Genomic DNA, 12613 nt, shown 5'->3' on the forward strand with positions numbered 1-12613 from the left:
TGCAGAAGTGGAGCTGTAGAGACACAAAAACATCTATGTTTTCAAAAAGAGCATCGCAGTCCTATCTGAGGCCAGATTTGCAGAGGGCACCTGACCATTGTCACACAAGTAGCAGGCTGTCCGGTGCCCAGGACTGGCTGATGTCAATAGACCAAACTTCATTTGAACTTCTCCTAATGTGTCCGTGGGTTTTGGATGGGGTAAAAAATGAGCTGTTGGGAGCCAGTTTCTTTGTGAACCTGACTGGCTGGAGGCAAAAGCCCTTCCAAATAGAGCTTGTTGAGCAGTGGGGGATTCCATTCCCACATTACCACTGCTCTCCTGTTGGTTTAATCCCTGAACCCTGTTCTTTTTTGATCTTCAGAAACGAGTTCAGACCCTGGGTAGATGTCAAGCCTGTGAAAGCTATAAAAGCGAAGGCCCAGTACAAGCCGCCAGAGGAGAAAATGACTCACGAAACCAGTTACAGCGCTCAATTCAAGGGGGAAACCAGTAAGCCTGCTCCAGCTGATAACAAATTCCTGGAACGCAGAAGGATACGCACTCTTTACAGCGAACCTTACAAAGAACCGCCAAAGGTGAGAAATGCGGCGGAGGGGACCCAGGGCCATCGGTGCTCCTGGTGGGACATGTCCGACACAGCGGGGCTGGGCTGAACACTGCCTGCTGTCATTCCCCTTATGGGGCACCTTCATTTCCGACCAGCGGGTGCTTCTGGGGATCCACCTCAGAGATGGTGGTGGATAAAAAACTGAGTCTGACCCGGCAATGTGCGCTGGCAGCCCAGAAAGCCAACTGTGTCCTGGGCTGCATCCCAAGCAGTGTGACCAGCAGGTCGAGGGAGGGGATTCTGCCCCTCTGCTCCGCTCTGGTGAGACCCCCCTGCAGTACTGCCTTCAGCTCGGGGGTCCTCAGCACAAGAAGGACATGGACCTGTTGGAGAGAGTCCAGAGGAGGCCACGGAGATGATCCGAGGGCTGGAGCACCTCTCCTGTGAGGACAGGCTGAGAGAGTTGGGGTTGTTCAGCCTGGAGAAGAGAAGGCTCCGGGCAGACCTTAGAGCAGCCTTCAAGTGCCTAAAGGGGGGCTACAAGAGAGCTGGGGAGGGACTTTGTACAAGGGCAGGGGGTGATAGGACAAGGGGCAATGGCTTTAAACTGGAAGAGGGAAGATTTAGATGAGACATTAGGAAGAAATTCTTCCCGGTGAGGGTGGTGAGGCAGTGGCAGAGGTTGCCCAGAGAAGCTGTGGCTGCCCCATCCCTGGGAGTGTTGAAGGCCAGGTTGGATGGGGCTGTGAGCAACCTGGTCTGGTGGGAGATGTCCCTGCCCAGGGCAGGGGGTTGGAACTGGGTGGGCTTTAAGGTCCCTTCCAACCCAAACCATTCTGTGATTCTCTGGGCTCTGGTACAGGTTGATGCACTTCAGAGACAATAGTGCCCTATGTCAAATTGTAAAGAAGTGAGGGGAAAGCCCAGATGAAGAGGGTTTTACATTGTCATTTCCCAGGTGATTATCTAGACAGCTTTCTCTTTCTCCCTCCAAAACTATAGGCACCCCACATTATACTTTATTCCAGGAACAACATGGTAAGAGCCAGATCTTCATCTGCAATTAATTCAGAGCACTCCACACATTTTGACAGTAAGCACTTTAGGCTTTGATGAGATCAATGACATGTGTTGAAAAGGACCTGGGCTGAAATGTCCTCCAGCCTAGTTTTCCAAGAGCAGTGGAGGATCTGCATATAAAAGGAGGCAATCTGTGTAGTTTTAAACCTAGGACCGTTAGTCCTTCCCAGACTTTATAAGTGCTTAGATTTGTGCGGTCTCAGAGGAATGGCAGGGCCAGCGTGGAGGAGCTGGAGGCTTCTGTCCCTCCTTAATTTGGAAGCTGTCCTCCCTATTTTCGGGTCTGTGGAAACAGGTAGATGCTAGACACTGTTGTGGACTTTGCTCAGGTGCCAATCGGTGTCCTGCACCCCAACTACCCCCAAGTAATTTTCCTCCATTGTGGCAATCTATGAAGGGACAAACAGACTGAGGAGTCACGTCCTGCAAGAAAGGTGGGGATTTGTAGCAGCCTCTTTGTCCTTAGCATCTTTTCTCTGCTTCAAATCCCCTGCGGGCTTGCAGAGCCCCTCCTGAAGTCAGAGAACGATGGAGGAATTGATAAAATGACTGATAATGTTCACTCTCCTATTTTCCCTGCTGTGTCCTGATCTGGATACGATGAGCTCTGCTGGCTTCGGGGACACTGTGGCTTCAGGGCATCAACACCGTGAAAGGAGTTGGCCATTTGCAACTCAGCATGCACCCAGCTGCTCCCCTCCCTTCGTGGCAGGGCATAACTGAGTAGATAAATAACATTCATGCCGTTTCTGATCTAAATCCTCTTTTCCACCTGTCCTTGTGTCTCTCTTTCTCTCTCTCTCTCTCCCCCCATCTCTGTGTTGTCGTTTTGCATGTCGCCCTCCATGCAGGTGGAAAAGCCTAGCGTAAAGCCTTCTAAACCAAAAAAGACCACAACAAGCCATAAACCTCTGAAAAAGGCCAAAGACAAGCAGATTGCATCTGGCCGGGCTGCCAAGAAAAAGAGCGCCGAGACCTCCAACACAGCAAAGCCAGAGGACAAGGAGAAAAGTAAAGAGATGAACAATAAACTGGCTGAGGCAAAAGAGTAAATGTCACTGCACTTTCCTTTCTTTCTCGTTTTTTTTTTCCGTTTCTTTCTTTCTTTTCTTCCCTTTTTTTTTTTCTTTGATTAAATAAAGGCCACAAAATTAATTAGAGGCTTCTAATCTGCTTTTTGTTCTGATTGTATTAGAAGCTTTTCTGTTTTATTTCCAAGGAGGATTAGAGAATCCTTGTTTCTGAGGTCAGGTTGTTCTGCTTTGCCTGCACAACACGGCTCTGCACAGAGTGAGGGACGTGGGAATGCACAAGCGGGGTCGTAGGAGATGAAGGTGGTTGCATCCAACAGCCTGTCCCTTTCTTCAGGCTTGGTCCTTCAATGCTTTGATGGCGTGGAAGTGCCTGTTGAGCCATGGAGAGGCTGTGCTCTCATCCCATGAGGCCCTTTTGGGGTTGGCCGTTGTTTGGTCATCTCCCACTGGTGTCAGCAGGTGAAAGGATTTGGAGGCAGAGAGGGTCAGAGGTTCATTCATGGTGCCGTGGATCTGTTGTAAATCCACTAGAATCAGTGGTGTGGTCAAGAGTGATTTCCCCTGGTGACACTGGTGGGACTTTTGCTCCAAGAAGCAATGGGTTTTCCCGTGCAAATGAAGGGCCAAATCCTCCCCCAGGGTAGCTGGGGGGTAGGTCTAGCTGCATCAAGGCAGCTTCACCCATCAACACAACTTGAAGTCCTTGATTTAAAAAAAAAAAAAAAGGAACGAGGGAAGGCGCAGAGAGCAGTGAAGACTTCCCAAACATGTGGCCGGTCAGACTAGGTTATAAGCAGGCTGTTCTTCCCTATTGTTTCCCTTAGATTATGGATCTTTTTAGTTATTCCTGGTTTGTTTTGAATCTTGGTGTGCTTGCTTCACTTCTGGGGTGCCAGTAGACAGAGCTAAATTTCAGAAAGAGGTTTAGTTTGCAGACGTGACCTTCCAAGGGGTAGAAAGAAACGAGTCACCAAGGTTGGCTAGAGTTGTCAGCCCCAGTTGTTTTGTCTCTACCAGCTATTGGAGTTCATGTTGGCTCGTAAGCATCCTAAAAGGGCCTTAAACCAGTTGCTGGGATCCCTAGTCTCCCTGCAGGCAAGATCTCAGGGTTTCAATCCTATTTACTGTGCTCTTACTGTAGGAAATCCTCGTGCCCAGCAAAACCAGTTTGGAAGCTGTAAACACAGCGGGACCATTTGTCAGCGAGTGTGAACTGACCCAACAGACTGGCATTGCATCCCCCAGAATCTGGGTCGTTGAGTCGATGGGAGCTGGGAGAGGTATGGTTCCAATCCAAATTTACGTGCCTGACTTCTGGATTGGGTCCTAAATACCTAAGGATTAGTCTTGATCCCACCAAACAGACCTGTTAAACTCTCCTCTAGCAGAGTCGCTGCAAGTCAAGATGCAGGGTTCTTCTTTATTTTTGCAGCTCAGTATTTCTATCCTAACATGCAGTCCAGCTTGAAACTTTCAGAGAACAGACAATTGGGAAGAACGAAGAGAGAGATGGGAAGTAGGGTAGGGAGGTGGTGTAAGAGGAGAGTCTCAGAACTGTGTTGCTGTAGAGGTGTTTGAATGGGAAAGTCTTACTGCTAGGGTGTTTTAGAGATGTGAAGCTATCTAACAGAAAAAAAGGATGGGCCGGGAGGGTGAGTCGTCCCATTTTTGGAGTCTCACCCCATTAGAATTGGGACTTTTGGAAACATAAATAAATGGTGGGCTACAAGGCTGAGAGAAAGTTTCCAAAGAGGAGGAAAGCTCTGTGGTATACAGATAGTGACATTTGCTGGCCTTAGTAATGAATAAATGCCAAGTTCAGTGTATTGTGTGATGTGTCCTGTTTGCCTTGCGCTAACAGCCTAAACCCTTGAGTATAAGTAAGTGTAGTGTTCTGAATTCAGTGGTGTATTTCCAAGCTTAGCTGTGTTAGAACTGTGTGCTATGAGCTAGTCAGGTTGTGTATGTGGAAAATATATATTCATATATAGAAATATATATATTTAAACCTCCGATGTTTAGGAGGAAACCAGGGAAATCCTCCAGGAAGTAAAACTGTGGAAATCTTTGCGAATGTAGTGCATTTTTTTTTGATGTGCATGCTCCATGGAGACGCTGACCTGTCCGTATTGACCATTGCTTTTCTGAGCGCTCGCAAGCCCCTGCAGCACCGCTCGAGTGCAAAGCTCAGCTCTAGCTCCAGAGCAGCTCGGTCAAAGGCTTGCGTTGAGCTGGTGGAGAGGAGTGCAGCTCACAGCTCTTCCCACGCCGTCGTGCAAGGGACAACTGGCCAGAGAAGCCTGAGCTTCCAAGACTTGGTGTGATTCCTTGGCATTTAGATGCTTCATGCATCTTCATACTCCTCAGTAATATCCTTTCCTATCACAGGATATAGCAACAGCCGTGAAGATGACGTGTCACAGCAGGCAGAACAGGTCAGGAAGGCACGTAGACAGTTACCAATAGCCCAACACACCGATCTCACTGTACATAAGGAAAGACCGTGCCAAACAATTCTCCCTATTATTTTTTGGCCCTAAGTTTCACGTTGAAAGAGACACCACTCTGGCCACCATTTCACCTTGAATTCAATGGGAATTTAGCCCTTGACTTCAAGGGTAACCAAATTTTGCCCAAGGAACATCATTAAGATGCCCAGATCACCTAATCCAAGCACCTCCATGACTCTGGATCAACTGCTCGTGCAGGGTTTCAGGATTGCTTCTTCTCAATGAAGAGCATGTTTGAACGAAACATGCACAGTGAGTGGGCAGAATATGGCCTTATGTTTCCTTAATACATGAAGTTTTTGGTGGCATCTAATGACAAAGCTAGGTAGGAAGTGCTAGCCAGCAGTCTAAATTCCCTCTCTAGCCAAGGAGCTTTCCAAGGGCCATCCAGCTCCCTATTTTGGACCCCTCTCTTTGGGTGGGATAAATGATCCTTGGAAGGTTTCAATCTTTGCAGAAAGAACCTGGAAGACTGGTGGGGCCTGGGGACCTCCCTCTCAGACAGCAGCAAAATAGGGATATAAATCCTGGCCTTTGCTCCACGTGCACCGGGTCCTCAGCATACATCCAAGCACCCGGTTGAGCATCACATTGAATGCCAGGAACTGCAACAGAGTCAGGCCTCAGGGTCAAATCCTGCATTGCTCTACCTTCCACAGACTTTATGCCCATCCGACCCACTCAGGTTTATCAGAAAGGAGACCAAATCTCTGCCGTTTCAAGTTCGCTTTGGACTCTGAGCTTGTCGATCCCACTGGGAAAGAGCGCTCTGCTGTTCTGTGTTTCCAGCTACCACAATGCTGATTCTGTTTCACTGCTAATTTGTAATATCATTTGCTTTCCTTGTAAAAAGAGAAAAAAAAAAATAATGTTTTGCTTTTTACCCTGTGAAAGTTCCTATGCTGTCTATTGCTTGCTTTCTCATTTTCACTGTATTGTACTGTTACTCCTTTCTGCAAAATGGTGCTAACGGCTGACTGAGCTCCTGTTTTCTGACTGCTTTGCACACCGATCACCCGCTTCTTCATTTGCAACGCGTCCGGTGTGAGAACGTGGCTCCCATGAATTCCACAAACTCTTGCCTCTTGGAGGCAGATAGGAAGTGTCTAATTAATATTTTGTGGCCTGGGTTTGGTTGCATATCACAAATTGTCTCTTGTAATGTGTTAAGCACACCTCCTCGTGGTGCTTTTTCATTCTTGCTGTTCTAAAGAGAATGACACACACAAACACACACACACACACACACAAATTAATGTATAGCCAATTGATTGTGACGTGCTTGTGATCTTTGCTTGCTCAAAGGGTTTTTTTTTTTTTTTCCAATGATAAATAAATGCTAAAGACGAATACCACCTCCTTGATCTTGTTTTCTCGATAAGAAGCACAGTTAAGTGAAAGAAACACCTTTCCAACCGTGATCAGATTTGTGTTGCTTAGAGCCGCCACCTCCATGCCTGCCGTAGGGACAACAGAGCTGTCACAGCCTGACTCCCTTTAGATGGCTGCTAACCTCAGACTAGCCTGGCGGGAGAGCTAAGCGGTTGCCCTCGCGAAGATGGACAGTGAAGTCCTGTGGACGGAGCAGGTAGTTTGCTTTTATTTTGTACATATCCAGTATCTTGAGCAGAGGGTTGGTGCGGTGAGTGCCTTGCATGGAGGCAACTGCCACACCTTGGTCGTGTCTGAATCGGGGAGCAGAAACCGAGCCCCGTCGAGATCTGGAGGGAGGGGAGGTGATGTGGATGAGGTCTCCTAATTACGCAGTCTTTTCCAACTGCCTACAGCATTTGCTTTGGCCCAAAACTGCCTGAACGGCCCATGAGAGGGGTCAAGGGGCTGTAAGTCCTCGTTGAAGGGAGGTGGCAAATTCTTGGGTTGAGCATTTTTGGTGTGCTGCAAGCCTGGCCACCATCGAGCAGGCACTTGGCGGTGTCGGTGGAAGTGCAAAGCACTGATTTTGTGTTAAGGAAAGTGTTGGCTGTCTGGAGAAAATGATGGCTGAGAAGAAGGCAGGGCTGAGGGCACAATTTTATTTTAAATGGTGAACCCCGATCTTAGCTTCATGTCTTTTTCCTTTTAATTAGCCTGTAAGCTCCTACCTGCAATTTTTATTTTTAATCATGTTTTCTTCTTTGATGGATATTGCAATAATCCCCACCAACCTGGGGAAAATTGCCCGCACTGGGGTTGTATTTTGAAATCTCTCCTACAACTTATCTTCGCTGACTTCCATGGAGCACCAACCCTTTTCTGCCTGTTTTGCTGGGTGCTATTTCTTCTCATCCCTGCCTGGTTTACAAATCACTTTCTGAATTTATTCCATCTGTGACTAAAAGCTAATAACATTGCTGCTTTCTGATGTCCTGCCCTATCACCCTGCCTTCCCTCTCCCTTCCCCACCAGCTTCCTCCATCCATCGATCACACATAACTGTATGATCTTTAAAGTGTTTCAGCTGAGCTGTAGGTCTGGGGATTTATTGTTTCATCTCTCCAGAGCTGGTTTTGAAGAAAATGTTCAATGTTAAAAGATTGGTCGTCGATGGGGCTTATTTGTGACGATTCATGTTGGCCAACAAAATGTTTCTCCCATGACGCAAAGGTACGGGGTCTTTTCCATGCTGCACCATAGATGGGTAATCCATCTGGTCCCACCCAGCTGCCCACACTCCGTGCTGGAAAACATACTTTTGCTGCCCTTTTATGCTCTGAACTTGCTCAGCGTTGTAAAGCCGAAACACCCAAAGGGGCAGGATGCGTTTCTAAGAGAGCGTAGGAGCTCCTGGGCTGATGACAGGCATGGGGACCTGGGCTCCCTGGTCTTTAACCATCACTGTCTGAACCCACTGCTACTGACTCACTCCGTAATCTTTGCCAAGTCATTAGTGACTGGCACTGCCCACCTCTTTCCAAGGGTGGTTGTGAGAACCGTGTCTGTGCAAAGCGCTGGAGGTGGGTTACTCAAAATGAAATGCTTTCTCTGATAAGAGCATTTAGTGTGGAGGCGCTGGTTGGGGTAAAAATAGTTCTGGTATTGTCGGTGTTGGTGTCTGGTGGGGGGACAAGGAGGGGAGAGAAAATATTGGCATGTTGAATTTGAAGAGTGAAGTCTGCTTCTCACACTCTGAATAATGGGGCGTCTGAGCGGGGCTTTGCCGAGGTGTCGCTTTGGCTGCATGGCGTGAGCAGCCCCGTCAGGAGTGCCCTGCGTGTTTCTGATCTTAATCCATCACTTCCCAATAGATCGTGTGCTGAGGGCTTCAGCACACACACCATCTTTGTGCATGGGTGAATGAAGAGGTTCCTGCCTGATGCTCTCCATCCTATTCCCTGCATCCGATGGGAGCTTAAGCGGCTTGGGCACACTGAGATTTACCAATTTTGCCACTTCCAAATCTCTGTGCTTCCTTTGAAAAACCTCAGTTATCATTATTACATCCCTGACTGGTAAAGCCAGGTCAAAGGATGAGTATGGATATTTCATCAGCTGACGTGTCAGCGCTTATAATGAATGCAGCCTCTTGTGTTGCAGCATCCTTTAGGGTTTATTTAGAGGTGTACCAGTGCAGGACAGAAAGGGACTTTTAAAGAAGATGTCTCTGTCATAGCTGATACCTCACAACGTCCAAGGACTAACCACCGTCCCCAAGAGCAGCATCACATAAAGAAGAGGAGCTATACAGGAAGACGAAGTTCCCTAGTATGAATGTGATGACCTGGCCATGTTCAGCACTAACAACAGTAGCACAGTTTGCACAGTTGGAAAATATTGTGATGTGCAGACATGGGCTTCAGCTCTCCCTGTTCCTGGCAGTGTCATGGTAAGTTTGATCCAATTGGGGATTTGGCAGCCCACTTCCATTTGCCCTTATTCATGTGAGCTTTTTGGGCTGGGAGCAATTCCACTAATGCCACCAGGTCTACTCACAAGCTCAGAGGTCTGCGATGAGGGGTAACACAGCTCTGAGTACTTCAGGACTGGTGGTTTATCGTGAACTATGGATTGCTTGTAAACAGTCTTAATTTCTGTTGCAGGCTGCCTTGGAAACAGCTCCCTTAATCACGACTGTCATGTGGAGGAGATGTGAGCCCAAGGATAAAAGAAAAGCCTGCTAATGGATCGAAGGTGTCTTTATGCTTTCTAAAACGCCAGCTTTCCCTGCAGGGAGTCTGCTCCATGGAAACCAACGGCAAGGACCAACCACCAGAAAAATGATGGATGAGGAGCAGCGACAGATCTTAGCGATATGTGAGAGCACTGAGGAATAATAACCATTCCTTCAACCTCGGCAGTTCAACGGTGTGAGAGATGGAAAGGGGGAAACATTTCTGAACCCTCCTTCTTGTCATCTGCCCACCTCCCACCCCAACCTAGCCTGAGACGTGCAGCATCCTCAAGCCCCTGAGCAAAGCTGGGTCTTCCCGTATCTTCTTGGGAAACCAGAGACCTGCCTGGCTCCGAGAGAGGTCTGGAGAGCTGGGTCACAGCGGAGGGTGAGGAACACCCTGCATGGTATGTGGTGGAGGGGATCTCACCACACCATGGCTGTGGCAGATGGGTCTGTCCTCATCGGTTAAACAGCACCCAGGAGCACTTGATGGTGCTGGTACCTGATGGTCAAGATAGGGAAATCCTGAGAGCAGTCCCTGGTCATTGGACTGACCTGCTCCTTGGCCTGCTTCAGGATGTAGTACCCAACTGAGGACCAGGTCAGCTGCTGCCACCTTGTTTGGAGCCAAGAGATTTATCAGGAGGGACATGAGCTAGCAAGGCACCTTTAATTAAATGAAATAGATAGTGCTTGGGTGTTGCAGGGCAGCGGATGTCCTTGCCTTCGTTGCCCCTACTCCCTCCCCTCTCCCCAAGTCTCATTGCTGCTCAGACTTCTCTGTCCCTGTCTCCTTCCTGTGCAGTCTTCAATGCCCTCGCCACCCCATCAGACCCCATCTGCCCACCGCGCTGCTCTTCCTTCTTGCTTTCAAAATCGTTTTCCTTCCATCTTCCCTGCCACCTTTTCCATGTCTGTCCCACAGCTGCTACTCCAACCCTTTGCTTTCTCCCACCTCTCCCCCTCCAGCACCTTTCCTCTCCACATCATCCTAAATACCTAGCTCTGCCAGGGACCTTCTCCTTCCCATCCTCCCCAAGTTACTGTCTCGTGTCCTGTCTCTCTTGGACTGTAAGCCTTTTTCTTTGCCTGTACCGTGTGATAACGCTCACTGCTTAGAATAAACAATACCTCACCTACCAACTGCCCTTTCTCCTTTCTTGGTGTGGCTTCAGTAGATGTGTCTGCAAGTGCACTGTGTGTCTGTCCTCAGTTTAGCAGTCGGTCTTGCTGCCGCAGCTCTATCTGTAGTCTTTTGGGATGACTCTGCTCATATTTTTGTTCCCCAGTACCTACCTTTCTTTTTTACAGCCAAGGTTTGTGGTCTATGTGGGAGCCCAGCGTATTCAGAGCTGCATGACCTTCTGTCCTGTGCAATTCTGGTGCATCTGATGAAGAGGTTGGCCTTTCTCCAGCTTCATGCAGAGATGTCCTGGGCTGGCACGTGGCTCAACAAATGCAGCAACTGAGGAGAATGAAGGAAAAAAATCTTGTAACCCAGAGCAGAAGCAGCCAATGGTAAAGGAACTGCGTTTCCCGGCGTAATATAGAAAACAGCGGGCAGAAGTGTGACAGTGGAAATCCGAGCAGATGCACCTCTGAGGGGAAGCGGCAGAAGCTGGCTTAGCAGCAGGATGTGTTTCAGAGAAGGATGCCCAGGAGGCTTCTTGTGGTTCAGAAGGTGCCCTGAACATGTTTCCTCCATCCCAGGCTAGGACTAGACCTGCCCGTGGTCCCTTCAGCCTGTGAGTACAGCAGGGACCCTGTTGTGACTAAGTCCCCCAGGTGGCTCCTTGCTGCCTCCTTGTCCTAATTTATTGCCTGAAAGTGCTAGTTTGGTCTGTGCTGGCTGGAGCTATCGGTGCGTATGGAGATGGTGCTTCTTCCCAGGTGCTCCATACACACATGGGAAGTTGCAGGAGCAGCTCGGTTCCTCTACCCTTACTGTGACCATTGCCAGTGGTGTAACACCACCCTGCCAGAAAGCAAAGGAGACTCCTTATCTTGCTGAGCTCACAGCTGAACTCTGTGGCCATCCGTCTGGATTCATGGGCCATCTGCAAAAGTTAGGTCCGAAGACCTAACTCAAGGCCAAACTGAAGCTGGGTGGTGGACATGGATGAGAGAAGCAGTGCTTGGTCCCCTGGGCTGCTTTCAGTGCCTGTTCCTGTCCTTGGGTGTGCAAGAGCAGAGAGAAGGGATGAAATGTGTGAGGAGCCTGGAGATTTCATCTAGGACAAGCGAGACCTGCAGGTGGGTTGTCCTTGACATCTCCAGGCTCTGGGATGTCTCCAGTGTCTTTTCAGTGTAGACACTGGAGAGAGGCAGTGGGAAAGAAGATCCCTTGGTGTAGGTGATGCCCTGCATCCTTTCCTATGAGCCACCATGACCTGCTCCCACCTGCTGTGCTTTCACAGTGCCGCTGCCTCCTCGTCCAAACTCTAGACTCCAAGAGTGAAAAAGCTCTAGAACAACCTAAAACAGCAGCCAAAAATCTCAGCTGCACAGGTTTAGGGGCTGAATAGTATTTAGGACAAGATTCCTGCATGCCACTGAGGTCCCTAGCTGACCTTGGAGGTACACTGAAGTCCTCGAACATCTAAATTTCTGCTAGCAGAGCTTTGTAAGAGCTGGTATTACCTGCTGCTTTGCAGGTGGACATTAGTTTGAACTCTGAAGTGCTGAGCTCCTCGTTGCTCACCTCACACCTACATCAGGTCAGATGTCACAACTGGACATTTTCTTCTCCTTCAGCCCTTGCTGGCCCCAAACTGGTGCGCGTTTTCGGGGCCCACCCAACCTATACAAGCAATAGCAACCCCTCTGCTTGCTTAGATACAGACCCAGGCTGAAATTCTTCTTTTCCCTGCTGTGACTTACAGTGTTAGCCCCACTATTTGATGCTGTTCCTTTTCCCAAGGAGTGTAACTGAGGCCAGTTATTAAGTACAACGTTAGGGCCATATTTCAGGACAAAGACAACTTGTATTTTTGTCACTGTCATCGCAGACAGCAAATTTCAGCGCACAAAGGGCAATAAAGCGTTCGGAAGAGAGAAGTGACTCACCATATCCTACAACCTAATTGTTAATTGCATTTGCCCAGGAATCGATGAGTTTGTATCTTCTGAGGAACATGAACCTGCCAATGTTCTCCTGGGTGAAGGCTCTAACCGACTGGAGGTCAGTACCTCCACAGAGGAGAGCCATCTCCTCACCTGAATTCTGACAAAGAAGGACAGATTTCTCATGGTTCTTTTTTAAAAAATGACCTTTCAACACCAAGCTTCACAGCTATATGTGCCTGGGGCTATTTTGCTGTTTCTGAGC

General features: G+C 48.6%; 1 protein-coding gene across 1 annotated transcript in view; it reads left to right on the forward strand.

Annotated features, from left to right (window-relative positions):
- Positions 1 to 364: 364 nt before the first annotated feature.
- The window catches only part of MAP6 (microtubule-associated protein 6), a gene marked incomplete at its 5' end in the record, with an annotated part of 15521 nt that continues 3272 nt past the window's right edge, over positions 365 to 12613 (forward strand). Inside the window, 2 exons of the mRNA XM_009698159.1 lie at positions 365 to 578; positions 2482 to 2678. Of these exons, the coding sequence (XP_009696461.1) occupies positions 365 to 578; positions 2482 to 2678 (411 nt within the window). The remainder of the gene's footprint in view (positions 579 to 2481; positions 2679 to 12613) is intronic.

This window comes from Cariama cristata, unplaced genomic scaffold (genome assembly GCF_000690535.1).
Source record: "Cariama cristata isolate BGI_N322 unplaced genomic scaffold, ASM69053v1 scaffold10114, whole genome shotgun sequence".
NCBI classification, from domain to species: Eukaryota; Metazoa; Chordata; class Aves; order Cariamiformes; family Cariamidae; genus Cariama; species Cariama cristata.